General features: G+C 39.3%; 1 protein-coding gene across 2 annotated transcripts in view; it reads left to right on the top strand.

The window, feature by feature from the left end:
• LARGE1 (LARGE xylosyl- and glucuronyltransferase 1) overlaps positions 1 to 15610 on the top strand; it is a 297579-nt gene that overhangs the window by 248759 nt on the left and 33210 nt on the right. For both annotated transcript variants that reach the window (XM_062011860.1, XM_062011868.1), the window contains exons 9-11: positions 711 to 823; positions 2280 to 2405; positions 12005 to 12160. In XM_062011860.1, coding sequence (XP_061867844.1) covers positions 711 to 823; positions 2280 to 2405; positions 12005 to 12160 — 395 coding nt within the window. The remainder of the gene's footprint in view (positions 1 to 710; positions 824 to 2279; positions 2406 to 12004; positions 12161 to 15610) is intronic.

The following is a 15610-nucleotide window of genomic DNA, read 5'->3' as shown; positions in this document are numbered from 1 at the left end:
ACAGTGGCATTCTGGAAGAAACAGATCTCTGAACAGTGTGAAAATGACAGAAACAGAGTCATACTAGGTAAATAAGGATTGTGTCTACCCTTTCCCTAGTAGACAGTGATTACACAGAATACCCTCTTGGAGCCTGTAGCTTTTCAGAATAAGGAGTGGGGAGGATCAGTTCTGAGTGTTAAGGTGTTCCATCTGTTTCGTCTTGTAGGATATTGTCTAATTCTTGTTGGAATGATAATGACTTTTGGATGGAGTTGATGTCCATCACATGAGTCACCTAGATTCATTCATTTTGTAAAGAATGTTCCTACTGCTAAGGATATCATAATGAAATCAAGCTTAATCAGTTAATGAGACTACTAGAAACACAACATCCTTCTCTTGCTTCTCTTATTTGTATTTTCACTCCCTTTTGGTTACTTTAGCCCTCCTGCAAGCCCATATAACCTAGCATTAGTCTATATGTCATCTCTCCATGTTCTGTCTGCAGCCTCAGGGAATCGGGACAACTTTTTCTTAGTGGCATCTTGAAACTTGAAACTTTTTTGTAGTCAACCTGTGTTAGCACAGAGTAGAGGCTGTAGTTTCCACTAAGAGATCTCAGCTCATGTTCTTGTTTTAATTGCAGAGTCAACACATAGACAGGATTGGCTTTGACTGGCATATGACATCATGGTTTCTCTTTTTCTCTGCCCTGTGTTTTCCTTCAGGGGTTATCTTGCTACTTCTTGATAAGTTACGGAAGATGAAATGGGAGCAGATGTGGAGACTCACGGCAGAGCGGGAGTTAATGAGCATGCTGTCCACTTCACTGGCTGACCAGGTGAGTAGGACATTGCAGATGAGTGGTACAACCACTACTCCATGGATTGAGGAAGGTAAGAAAGGGAAGAGATGAGTTGTGAGAAAAGGCAGAGGTAAGTATTGTGCCTGTAGTCACCCTTTGTTGAATGTTCTGGGGAAGATGAGGAATAGAGAAGTAGAGATGTACTCATGTGTTTTCTCTTACTACACTGACATTTTTACCTCCTCTGCACAGATGATTCATCAAACAAATAGGGTTTTCAAGCTTTAGTTTTCTGTCCTCTTTTCTTTAACATAAAACAGAAGTCCAAGTAAACTGTATATTTTCCTACTGGTTATTGTGTAAGCAGACTTCAGTTTTAAAAGTCTACAGATATTCCTTTACTGTTTCTGGTGGATGAGTCCCAGCAGTCTCCTTGCCACAACACCCCTGTGAAGACAAACATGCTACTGTCTCCCTGCCACAGATGGGGAAACTGAGACCAAGAGAAGAAATAGTGTACCTGTGTGCAGAAATGCATATTTAATCTCTTTGCACTTCCTGACAGCTCTGAGTTTTAAATCTAGAAGCCCCGTTAATGTAACACAGGACCTGAACCAATAAGTCTTGCTCAATAGCTTGAGTGTATTAGCTCAATATAGCATCATGTTTAGATATTTCTACTGAGCTACATCTGGCTTATGACCAGTCACCTCTAAGGAAGAATGCTGCTTACTGTGCACATAGAGGTATGCAACTGTGCACAGTATCCTTGCAGGTTGATCAAAAAGCTACAGAAGTTCACTAAAGTGATCCTTGCAACATCACTGTGTTTTCAATAGGGTCCTGAGTTGCTGTCTAATACCTGCATGGGATAGAATTTTGCAGAGTGGACCAAGGTTGCTTATGTCTTACCTTTACCACAAGGCTGTCCTTTCAACTTACTTCTTCAACTGGATGGCTGCATAGAGACAGAGTACGTCTTGTCCCTCGTGATGTGTATGCCTTTTCTATGAAATACCCAGAATGCAACAGTATAGAACAATAAAGTCCTAGCTAAAATCCCACACAGTAATTCACCTTGAAGCAGCGCAACTGCCAGTATCACCTTCATCCCCTTTATTGAAAAGTGATGCAGTACTTACTAACAGCAGGTAGTTTGTCATTTACTATGTATTATTGTTCCTGGTGAGTAGAAGAGGAACCACATCTCCTGCCAGCAGCACAAGATACATGATTTGAAAATTTTTCTGGAGTCCATTAGTTCTGCACGTCAGGAAAACCTGTTCCTTTTGTTCAGATCTACACATCACCCCTTAGATTGATAGCACTCTATGGAAACAGAATTACAAAGCAAAGTTTACAGAGTTCAGCTCACGTAACCATTTGCATTTCTACCTGTGAGGGGCAGAACGACAGTCAAGTCTGGGAGAGGTGGACGTCACCTCACTGTAGAAACAACTTATTCAACTGTTTCTCTGTTTTTGTCTGCTAGGATATCTTCAATGCGGTCATCAAACAAAATCCCTTCCTCGTATACCAGCTCCCATGTTTCTGGAATGTGCAGCTGTCTGATCACACCCGTTCTGAGCAGTGCTACAGAGATGTTTCTGACCTGAAGGTAAGTTTTACAGGAGGTTGGAAGGCTGGTATCCTTTGTGACAGGGAATACAGGACTCTGCTGTGACCCAAAGATCATGTCCCTTAAAGCAGAGGGGAAACTTAACGCATGCAGTTCAAGAGGACACCCAAGCAGGGGAAGGGTGATTTTGGCTTTGTGCATTTTGACTGCTAGGAAAGTCAAAGATGGATGCTGCTTTGGGGTTTGGCAAGGTGTTGGAGGAGTGCTTCATCTTCTGATATTCTGTTCCTGTCATCTATGCCACTGCATCTTCCTGCTGAGTTCCTATTGCTGGCCCAGTTCTTAGCTCTTCCTAGCCAAAGAATATGAAACTTTTTCTTTTTTTTTTCTTTTTTGTACTGGAAAGATTTGAAACTCTTTCAGTCCACTTCCTTTAGTGGAGTAAAATTCACAAAGAGTGTTGGGTGGACCCTAGCTAGAAATGCATTAGCCAAAATGTAAAGACATTGCACACTTTGTATTTAGCCTTTGTGTGCACCAAACCCAGCCACACTGCCACTCATTTTTACAGAATTTGCCCTAGAAAATAAAGCTGAGCAGAAACCTATTAATTTAATAAAATGAAGCCATAGTATCAGTTTAATAGCATATTTTTCAAGTAGAATATAAAAGCAGGGTGAATTAGAGCAGAGATGGGTAAATTAACATCAATTGTGCTGTGGTCACTTTGAAAGGCCAGACTCAAATTTAACATGCAGAGAGTTCAAAGTTGAAGCTGATTTCGCTTCTCTCAGGTGTAGAATAAGACTGACTGGATGAACTTCAGCAGATTCCATCAGAACAGACTAGTGGCATTAGAACACAGTAAATATTAGGTAGTTTTTGGTGATTAATATTAAAATTTAGTAAAGTTTCATATACTTAATTTATGTTTTGAGAATGCTTTAGTAAATGAGGTTAAAAAAAAACAAAAAGAAAAAACCTAACACAGAATCACAGAACAGGTTGCAAAAGACCTCTGGAAACCATCCAAACCACTCAAAGCAGGACCAAGTTAGATCAAGTTGCTTAGCACATTGTTGAAGTTGTCAAGTCTCCATAGACTGGGATTCCACAGCCTCTCTGGCTCCCTGTTCCAGAGTTTGACCACCCCATGGTGCGATATATTTCTTACATCTAACCAGATTTTCCCTTGTGACAATATGTATAGAGTCACAGCAGGAGTGTTCAATATGAACACCAGGTACTGGATGAATACAGAAAATCAATCACTCTCAAAACACTGATTTCAAAAGCTGAACTTCCCAAAAGGCAGACGTTCTATTCTGTGGGTTAACTGACCTGTCAAAGATGTCTAGTATTGTCTGAATTTCATACATAAAGTATTCACAACCAACCATTCAGGTAGGGTCCACAGAAGACAGCTTTTAAAGTTGGATCAGTATACTAGTCAGTACAGTGATCACTAAATGTTTTATAATAAACGTTTATAGGGCAGGATCAACACAGAGTCTTAAAAGCATCATGTTTTTGAGACTTTAGTTCTGTGCTCATGTTGGGAATCGTGTATGACAGCAATTGCAAGGTTTGAAACAAAGGGAGATATGTAATAGCAGGGAATATGTTTCCTAAAGATTAATTTCAGAACACACCTCCTTCCTGGGAGATACCACAGTGTTTTTCTGTGAATTAAAGGCTGACATTAATTCATATAATCCACTGAGACAGTCAGATTGGATTCAGTACAAGGTTAAGATGCATATATTTACATGAGAAAAAGATATTAAAGCTAATAACTGAGGATTCAGGGCTTGTTTCAATTGCCTAAACACAGTTTGAGTCACCATGGATACTCTCAGATATGCATATGGGACTGCCAGATACAACACAGACCTACAGGAGATGATACCCTTTTGGCAAGGCAGATCATAGGGAGGCAGGATGACCCTAAGGTGCTTTCAGTGTTGCTGTGCACCTGTATTTAGGCAGCTGAACTCTGATCCCCATGAGTGGTTTTGGAGACTGGTTAAGTTCACCTGAGAGCAGACATCTGACAACTAATCAGGCAAATCACTCTTTAGGTTCAATGACTGTATTGACTAGTCTGCTTCAGATGTGGGACATCTAGCTCATATGTGACACCTACAAGTAAGGATTTAATAGAAGTGTCTTGAATGGAACATTTTCTTCATTGTTGATTTATGTTTACAAGTATTACTTAGGTTTGCTTGTTTATTACCATATATTATATCCCACTGACAGTTCCATGACAGCATAGGCAGTGGGGTCTAAGATGCATAATATCCTCCACTGTCTTTCTGGTCTGAGGTACTTAACTCAACATGGGATGCAGGCATATAAGCAATTTCTTCGTCTGAACTTGACTTACTCACATTGCTAAAATTATCCCCTAAATACTGAATCAAGGCTGAAATTCTTTGCTTAGAAAGAAAGGCCAGAGCCTTATCTGGGGCACATAGGACTCCTGTTTTTAATAAAGCTCTTTTGATATTCAGTAGTTAAAGAACTGACCCTCAGGCAGCACCATTTAAAATTCTTCATACAATTAAAAAAAAAATAATAAACTAATTAAAGTTGTGAATTTGCATTAGGAAAATTAACAAAATTCTAGTTCTGAAAAGAAACCGTCTGTTTTGGTATGTGCTCCTCTCAAAAAAGCAACAAATGTTATTAACCTGAGTTAGAGATATACTCTTGAAATTACCAAAGTTAGTCAGTTCCATGGCATTTAATATAAATGGTATGACACAACATATTTGTCACATCCTGTATTTCATGGTAAGACTGGAATAAGAAACGAGGTAAAAAAAGCCTCCAGGGTAAGAGGGAGAGAAAGACAGATTGTGAAGTTTGTACTGGAAGATTAAGAAGGATAGTGTAGGAAAGAAGGAAATGTGGAGAGATATTTAAATTCCAAGGTAAAAATGGCCCAGAAGTATTCCTTAGTCAAATCAGACTGCATTCCTCATGTCATACTGAAAAGGCACTGATTTAATTCCACCTGACCTCCACAGGACTTGAGGATTTGTCAACTCTTTCACACAACATTGTGTCAAATAAACTTAGACCTCCAGGGCTGACTGTTGTTCAGGAGATGAGTGTGCGTATGTGCATAGGTATACACACATTTCTTTTCTGCTTAGTTCACATTCATGCAAACACAGGATGACCAGCACACTTTTTGCAGGTCTGTGGAGCACTTGAATATTGCATATTGCCTGAAGAGGGTTATAATCACTTTTTTCCTCATTACAGTCCTCATTAAGTTGCATCTCTATCCATTTTGTTGATTTTTTTTATTGTTGTACTGTCTTATGTTAGAGGAGGTCAGTTGTTTGACTGCTGCTGAATTCTACTTCCTTGCAGCACCTGAGCAGCATATACAAATTTGAAAGGACTTGAGTGTAGAGGTTTTTCAGAAAAGGCATGGGAAGAACAGCAATATTTATAACCAAGTTTTGTGTTGTTAGTGGCTAGTAATTTTATATCCATCGAAAGCAGCATCAAAATAAGACTACTTTATTATTTTCAGTCATCTAAATGCCTACTTTACCTCCTGGGCTGTGCTATATAGTGCCACACTGTACACAACTAGACTGAATTCTTGTGGACTTTTCTGCTGTCAGGGCCGTATGGAACCAAAACTTATGTAAACAGTTAGACGTACAGAAATCTTCCTTTCCCCACCCTGAGGGCACCTAAATTAAGGATGCTATTTATCAGTCAAGAATGTCTGTAAATGAACAATTTTAATAGAAAACAAAGAGTGAGCTAAGAGGAAGCAGATGCCCTTTAATTCTTTTTGCCAAGTGAGCCAACTGCAGTCTCTAAAGGCCAGAGGGGTTTATTTTTGCATGGCATTTGTTACACCTTAGAGAAACACTCAGGAATTGTTATTGAAGACTGGACAAAAGATGTGGAAGTGTTAACAGTTATTCTGTGTAGGCATCCACTGTCTATTTTGCTTATCTCAGCTGCTCACATGGTCCCCAGTAGCATATATTGTCAATGGACAAGCATGTGTGCTGTAGGACAATGCCTCTCTGGGCTTCAAAGCCTGTGGAGATCTGCCTGGAACTGAGGTTCATTTGCGCATTCCTTTTTCAGGGTTGGACTCTGTGTTTGCTTTCCTTTTTGGTTAATAGTTTGTTCCTGTCTGTAAGGAAGTCTCAATTACTACGTTTTGGCACAAACCAAATGGCAAGAAAAGTCCTGTGAAAGAAAGTAATGAATCGTGATGCCTCTGCAAATGAATCATGACCTCATTGAATGAGTCAATTGTGAAGAGAAGTCTGGTTGTCAAGGATACAGATGCTATTTACACACAAAGAATCTAATAATTCACAATCGTAGAAATCAGATGCTGGGCTTTTCAATGGGAATGTATCAAATTATTAGAGTTTACGCCCTGACCCAAAAGAAGAAAATGCTTTAAGACGTGTTATGGCTTTCAAACTGGTTTTGAACACAGTTGATACTAAATTAGCAGGTAGATAAATAATTAACCTCATGAATTCCCCATTCTGAAATTACGTTATGTGACTCTGTGTCCTTCCTGGAAATGTCTTCCACAGGACAATGACTTTCTGAGATTCCTTGGAAAAGTTTAAACGGCTTCTTGTCCATAACCCAAATCCATAATTTCAGATCTGCCTCAAACATGAGCTACTGTATCTCCTTCTATCCCAGTCTGTGAGCCACTCAGTGCTGTCCAAGCACGTCAGCACTAATCTGCAGCAGTTCTGGCATTCTGCTGTCTTGCACCTTTTAATGGCAACCAAGGAAGACCTACACTGAGAGGAGTAAAGGCTCAGGAGGGTTAAATGTACCCCTTCCTTGAGTGAACATCAGAAACAGTAAGAAACATTGGCACAGTAGTTAAAGGGAGAGCTGCAAATCCTTTTGAGGAAAAAAATAAGGACTTTAAAAACTTCAAGACAGGGACCGTCTGTCAACTTACTGCTACACAGCATAGGCAGTAAGCTGAGGAGTAAAGTAATCTCTGGGACCATAGGCAACAAATCAGCCAGAGTAGAGATTTGAATCCTACATCCAAAACCAGTGCTTGGACCTCAGGGTTGCTGGCTACTCAAGTGTGAATATCTTCCTCCCTGATGAAACTTTTGTGAAGTATTTGATGCTTTCTGAGGAAACTGATCCTTTTATTAAACTGATCGTTTCTGCTAAAATGCAGTTTAAAAATAAAGTCTCCAGACACCTCTAATCATGGCATAAGTTACACATGTGGTGTTTGTTTGCAGTGTGACTTGGGGCATATTTAAAATTTTCAATAACATGCCTGAAAAAAAAAGCCTATTAAGATGGCATTAAAGTGCCATATGTAGGTGGCTTTGCAGTGCAGATTTACCAAATGTTTAGCTCTTTCAGATTTCTGTAGGAACTCTCTGGTTGCCTAAACATGGACTCTGATTTTTTGGCAGGAAAGCTCCTCTTCTGCAAAATATCACTTATTTACCTGAATTGTAAAGTGCTGAGAGATCCAATTAAAAATATGTTTAGTGCTTTGAAAAATTAAACTTCTTTAGGATTAAATTTAAGCATGATTTATTTTTACTTGTTACTTCTTCAGCCTGGCAAGTAGGTGTATAGGTATAGAAGATATCCTGTATTCTTTGATTTCATAAGGGCTGAGGCAGAGTGAGAAATTATCAAAATGTGTCATTGGGTAAAAAAATGGAAGATATTGTGGTTAAGAAAACATTTGGCCAAATGCTTGAATATGCTGCAGGGGAAAAATGGTTCAAGGTACCCCTAGAAAAAAATGTTATGTTGTAGCTTATTATTTAGTGGTTTGAACATCAGATTTGAAATATTTAATCTCATCAGAGAAGACAAGGCACCTGGTAACCTAAGGAGAGTTGCTGGGACTCTTGGTTTTAATGTATTTCCATGAAAATAACTGACCTTAGAGCCCTTTCCTGCACTCCACCAACACATAACATCCACTGTTACCTTCTGTAGCAGATCGCATTGCGAGGCTCCAACTGTGTCATCATTTGAGTGCTTTAGGTCAGAACCTGGTGAATAATTGGAAACTAATGGTGCAGTTAGCCTGTTTCACAAGGTCACAAGTGTATGGAAGTATTCCAGGAGGCTGGCTGAGCATAATCAGTGAATGGTAACAGTTGCCGATTAACTAGGATGGTATTAACAGAAATGTAGACAGTGCCAAGTTGCTTAATGATGACTAACCAGGTGTTAAATAAATGTGGAATTCCAAGTTCTGATCTTTCAGTACTTAAATTGCTAAATGAAGATTAAGGAGTGTATTTTTCTTAGTTCTCAGGAGGCTTTGATCACGAGTGGGAAGGATCCATGGGACAACTGGAAGACTAGGACTATTCCTGAGGTGTCTTCCTGAGGTGTGAACCCAGATAATGGCACTGGAATCTCATATATTCTAGTTGCAGTTTCCTCTGTAAGCCAAGAGAGCTTCCGAGTAGCTTAGAACCTAGGAGGGAAAATGGAAGAAGAAATAAACACAGTATTATAGCACTATATGTCTTGGAAAGGGGATGTTGTAATAATGACATTTTTAATTTCTAAATTCACTTTCTCTTTTTAATGTTGCTCAGTCCGCAAATAAAGTGGATTCTAAGTTTGACCATTTTTTTTTTCCTTCTGATTTCCCTGTAGTCTCTTTCCAACTGATTTTTTTCTTCTCCAATCAACTCACTGTTGCCCACAGTAAGGTCTCTAACATAATGGTCATAGCTAACTCAGGCCTGTGAGAGGCTATACAAGAATGTCTTGACCTATGCAGCCTCCACTGTAGCTGATGATGTGTTACACCAAATCAGACAGCTACAGTCAGAACCAAAGGTGCATTTCTGGGCTGACAGCAAGAAAAGAATATGGTCTTTGCCTGTTAGTGGTCAAGAGACTTGTTGCTTTTTGAAGCCTGCTTTCTTTTTTATTATTTCATATATCATGTAATATTTATCTAATCATGTTATATTTTAAAAGCAGCCTGCTTTTTTGCTAGACCTGTTTTGTGGTTTTCCTACCTCGGGTCATCCAGATGGTTGCATAGTTCCTTGATGTTCTTTAACTGCATTGGCGTGTGCTGTCTTTCTTGATTAAAAAATCAGCTTTTCTGGATAGTCATCAGCTCCATTCAGCTTTCTTCAGTTCACTCCAGGCTCTCCTGACATCTGTATACATGCAACATCCTGACACATTTCAAATCTGATCAGATCAGAACCACCTGCTAGGCCCTTGACGCTTACCAGCTTTTACATACACAACAGATTTTGAAGCACAGCAGCAAAGAGCCTCTATACTGACAGCTGGCATTGACATCTACCCCCACACAACTGGGCAGAGGCATCATCACCAGTACTTGACTGCGATGTGACATAGTGTACATTGATGGGAAGTTCCTGCAGCATCAGTCACTGAGTTTATCATAATCATCAGCCATTTCTGTGCTCATGGTCCCCAGACTGAGTGGTCAGAGTGCTATCAGAGGGATGGGACACTCATGAAGACATCCCAAAGGAAGCTCACATGAAGTGTAGAAGTAGTGTAGAGAACACAAAGATTATTTTTCTCAGCAAGTGCTTTTTGTCCTATTTTCCATCTTCTCTGCTTTCTTTGATCCACTGTTAAATATATGCAAGGTAGCAGCAGATAGTTTCCATTCTATGCCTGATTGTAAAAATGCATACTAGTGCCTTGTAAAGCTGTTAAGCAGCCACTTGTGTTTCTTCAGCCCTATGCTTGTTACATGTGTCTGTTTCCCTGAGGCAGGATTCAATCACTGAGATTTTTTTGCATGCATTTAATGCCTTATGTTGCAGTTAAGCACAATATATTACTTTTAGTTGTTCAGCTCACGTCCTAACCTACCTATAGCTCCTTTTGTTTCCATGATGTTCGGTATTTTCAGCACATGTCACAGCAACATGTTATTGTACAGTTAAGGTACACTTCTGAACATATGGACAGATGTAAAAGCAATTAAGAGCATAGCACAACCTGGGAAACATATCTATGCCAGGTATTTTTGTCCACATCGTTTCTCAGATTTATACAGTGTGTTGATGCGTCATGGTCTTGATTTAAAATGTTTCTGTAACTGGAAAAAGTGATTTGCCAATTTCTGAAATGATCTTTTTTCCCTACAGTTGCTTTTCTGTAACTGCATGTTTGGTTTTCTGACATCTTAGTAGCCTTAGCAGTTGAATCCTGGGAAAAGGTAAAGATTTCCCTATCAGGAGATCTTTTCATGGATGTTGGATATGTAGAAGAGAGTGTTGTAGCTCTTTTGGAAGTATAAATACTCAGTGGAGAGACTAGTTGTTTGCTGAAGTTAGTACTGGAAGAATTCAGACTACATCCTGCTCTTTCATTCGGCCACAGACGGTGTGATTTCAGATAGCTCCCTGTTCCTGGGGGGTTGTGTGGCTGACACCAAGGAAAGTACATTCATCTGCTCTGAGCTGCTTCTGTTCTGTTTGTTGTGCTTCATCCCTGTGCATCCCTCCCACAAATGCAACGTTCAGAGTACAGCTTACCACACGCCTGGCTTGGCAGCTGGTGTTGCAGCTCTGTGGCCATGTGTGAGTGACACGGTGCCTTCACGCAATTAACTTCATGGATTCAGAGAACCTCCAGAATTCCTAGCTTGGAAATAACCCCAAGGGAGATTTTATTTAAAATCTCTTTAGAAGTCACAGGAATAAAACTGAATACAACGCATTTGGTAGGTTTTTTTTCTTATGCCTGAAATATAGCCTCTATAAAATGAAATCGTTGCTGCAAGCCACTTTTTTCTCCCTCTTAGTTTTTCCTTAGGGCCCTATTCTCGTTCATGCTGGTGGCACTGCAAAGTTGCCTTGATGTAAATGAGAATCAGGCCCTTTATGTCAGCATTAGAGTTGAATCTAGGCCAGTGTAAGAGTCATCTCCTATTAGTAGAGGCTAAATACTTGCTAGAAACTGGAATTCAAAGGGTGAAGCATTGTACTGCATCACTACATTGTGTAGAGCAACTGAGATCATTCTCGTTTGAAGGGAGCAATGGCGAAAAAGTAGTCAGATTAAATTCAGTCCTTTTTGAAGGATGTAAATGGGTATAGAAATTAATTTCAAGGGTTTTTTTCTCAATGCCTAACCAGAGAAGAGTCTGCCTGGCCTGAAACAGTGAATCAATTTCATTAGCTGAAACAGTCATGTGGAAACTAGAGATTAATGTTTAATTCCCATGTCCCTGTGTCCCTCATCCTGCCACCTTCTTCAACAGAGTCCATAACCTATCGGGTCCATGATTAGAGTTGCAGCACCATTTATGAGGTGCTGCATCACAAGTCAGAGCAGCACCCTAACTCAAATGTGCAGAAAATACCGTGGAGGAGTTTCAAAGCACATTGCCTATATAGAGTATGCAGTAACTTGTGAAAGACTTGGCAAAGCCTTCTCCTTATAAAAAGACAGAAGGAAATCTGTGTAGTTTGAGGTTGGGGTTTTTTTGTATTGTTTTGTTTTGTTTTTAAGAGGGCAAAGAACTGAACATATATAAAAAGAGCAGATAAAGTAAATCTGTGTTCTAACAGCAGGATGTGTTTTCTCTTTTTTTTTTTTTCCTCTCTGAGGTGATTCACTGGAACTCACCAAAGAAGCTGCGAGTGAAAAACAAGCATGTGGAGTTTTTCCGCAACCTCTACCTGACATTCCTGGAATACGATGGGAATTTACTGAGAAGGGAACTCTTTGGCTGCCCCAGTGAGACAGACATTAACAGCGAAAATGTAAGTGGGATGTGTAATGTAATGTAAGGGCTTGACAGTTTAAAGTGTGGACCAGACAAGGTACAGGCTACATGGAGGCCTGGAGAGTTGGCAATGCATTGTGCAGGGGCTCAGGAGAATTGACATCAGTGCTCACATTCCAGGAGAGACCCTGTGAAAATCATTTCATCTCTCTGTGCCTCAGTTCCTCTCCTGTAAAATTGTCTTATTAATCCTGCCTTTCCCTTGTTTTTTGTTACTTTTTTGTGCACTCTGCTTCTAAAAAGTAATATCCCAAACTGAAAACAGGATTTGGACTCTTAATTCTGTTAGGAAGTTTTTCAAGTCTCACCCTTAGACCTAAAACTTCCCAGAGGAAGGACTTGTTTCTTGTTCTCTGTTTGTTCAGCATGCAGTGATGTCATTTTTGCCTGGTATTTTGCCTGATGCACAAATGAAGAACAAATAAAAATATCAAAAGACTGCCTGATTTAGGTCTATGAGTTTTTGCCATGTTGCAAAGTATAGAATGAGTTAATACTTCAAGGTACACATAGGCTGTGAGACTGCAGGTGTTTTCTGCACTGCCCCTAACCGAACACAGCAGCATTATCTGCATAAAATTTGCAATCAGAACCTTTCAGGCAAAGCAAATCTTTTGAAAATGGTTGAAATCAAGGGTGTTTACATACAGATGTTCTTATGTGTGTGTATGCCTTCGTATATATAATTCTAACTGTTAACTGAAACATTTATACACAGATGTATATGAACTCTTAGTGTATAATGTGGTCTCTGGAGGTTTCTAGACCAAGTATCAATTTGGGCTGCATAGTCTGGAAGGAAATAAAAAGGAACCTGTAACATTTTGTGTTATCTCCATGAAAAAAAGTTCTAAAATATACAACATTCTCTCTATAAAAACCAATAAAGCAAAGCCAGTATCATGTACACATTAGCAGTTCAGAGGTAATTGGCACTCAACAGCATTGTTGAGGCTTGTAGTGTTTCCATTTGGTCTGTGGATAAAATGACCACAGGAGATGCCATTCCCAATTTTTTAGCTGTAGCACTCAGAGATTGGATAGATATATTTTAGCCCAAGGCATGGCTTCCCAGATACTTACTTGACTATCCCACTGTCTTCTGAAAGGAGTGGGTAACGATGAGAAACTGGAGATAAACATTCAGTGGGAGAGACTGAAGCAGGGATGAGAGAGAGGGAGAGAGAGAGAAAGTGAGTGCACAGTGAGAGCAAAAGCACAAGGAGAAAGAAAATCCTCTGCGAGAGCGAGAGGCTTTTAGACAATCAAGTGAACTGAATGGGATAAAAGACCACTAGAGTCTGACAGTCAGAGACACCAAGGTACAATATATGGAGTAAAGGGCAGGGTAGGAAGAGAAAAGGGGAGTGAGAAGTTAAAAAAAAAAAAAAAAAGAAGACAACAGAACAAAACACACGATCAGACTTCAAGAATGCAGGTTACAATTACACTGAATTCACAATACATTGTGTGGGTTCAAAGAGCTTGAGCACAGCCACAGATTTGTTTCTGTACTTTCCAGAGCTCTGTAAATCCTTAATAAACAGATTTATTCCAGGCGACAAGTTACTGGGGAGCAGTGCAGAGTGAATGCAAGTTCATGCTGCTGAAGATGGCAGTCCTGAAAGTTTAAAATGGCTCATTTTACTGAACTTGCATCTAGTTGACAGACAACTGGAAATGACTAACTGTTCAAGCCTGTTTCTTATTCAAGGCAAGTAGAACGCAATATGGTATATGGTATGGCTTGTGTCTGAAAAAGAAATGTAACTCATTCTTCCATTTATAAATTTAAAAAAAAAAGGAGATACTGAAAAAGAATGAGCTAGACATACAAAAATACATGAGTCCGAACTTGCCAAGAAACACCAAAAAGTTAACAGCCTTCTATCAAAACAATCAAATAAAGAAAAAAATCTAACTTCAGATAGCTTAAGAGCAGTCACTTTGAAGAAGACATTGTTTTTTATTAGTTACCCTTGATGTAAGTTTCACTCTAGACTTTGACTATGTTCTTTTTAGTGCAGAATACAAAAAGCAAGTTTCAGCTGTGGAGTTATGAGATCCTAAGAATAGGATTTTCACGAAAACCACTCTTTCTCTCATTCTATCTTCACTAGCATATATAGTGTCAGAGATGTCCTAGTAAAATACACTACATTCCCATGATCTATTGCAGGGTAATCTTCAGAATCAGAGCATCTTGTGAGCAAGGAACCACTATTTGTCATTCCTCCTAGTACAAAAACTGAGGGACATGAAGTGGAAATAGCAAGTAGCAGCTTCAAAACAAAGATAGATATTTCATTCAAGATGTAATGAAGCTTTGAGAGAGAAGTTGGGTTGCTAAAAATACACATATGCTCAAAAATTACTCTTCATGGAAAGAAAATCAATTGGGTATCTGTTAAGCTTTGTTGCAGAGAGTCCTTGATACATAAGTTCAGGACTAGGGGAGCATCTTGAGAAAGCACTGCTGTACACACTGCCTGCTTTTACACTCCTCTCTAGGCAGTCAGCTCACAGCTGGAGACAGAATGCTGGGCTAGATGAACCTTTAGTCTGACTAGATGCAGCCATATGTTTCCATTAGGATTCCTAAGCCTGTATCTTACATAAAAGGCTATAATTTCTGCAAAGTCAAGTATCTGTAAAGTAGGAATTGCTATTTGATTTATCTAAATACCTGTCATTTTTCCTTTCTTCTCTGAATTGAGACTAGCAGCCCCAAAACACAATTGGGCTTTATTATACTAAGCATTGTATATACGTAAAACGTGCTCCTTCAGCTGCCTGTGCTTCTCTGCAATGTGGACCAGTGGACAAAATATTAGTGTAGCTTTGCTGGTTTTATAATCAGAGAGGATTACTTGAGCACTAAATGCACCAAGCCTTGTTGAAAAAGAAACAGTGGCTTGGTATGAATCTGCTGCTGGCTGTACTAGAATCTACCCTTAAGATCTTGTTCGAACATGACAGTCATTGCCTCTCTACAGTTTAATATTTGTAATGATGTTTTATTTAGAATACAACATGTAATTAAAAAATATTAATTTATAAGGCAAATATCTGTAAAACATGAAAAGGAGGTTTGGCAGAGGATACTGTTGGGTGGGTTCCATTACTTTGAGGCCCATTTACACTTCTCATCAGTACTGAGATGGCCTTAAAATGGATATAAATCATGTATCTTCCCTTTTTTAAGGACTTTGCAGTGCCAGAGAGATGTAAAGGAGCATAAGTTTTAAAGGTAGTCAGACCTTACATTAATCTCTCTCTACCTTCCTCATGTATATGTGCACATTCATGTATGCTTAAATATGTATGTCTAGATGCATGTGAAATACCACAGACTGAATTTAAGAGGTCTAAAGGCAGTCTTTGGATCTTATAATGCATAGCACAGATCTAGTCAGTTGTTGATCTT

Source organism: Colius striatus, chromosome 1 (assembly GCF_028858725.1).
Source record: "Colius striatus isolate bColStr4 chromosome 1, bColStr4.1.hap1, whole genome shotgun sequence".
Classification (NCBI taxonomy): Eukaryota; Metazoa; Chordata; class Aves; order Coliiformes; family Coliidae; genus Colius; species Colius striatus.
This window is presented reverse-complemented; position numbering and strand designations above follow the sequence as displayed.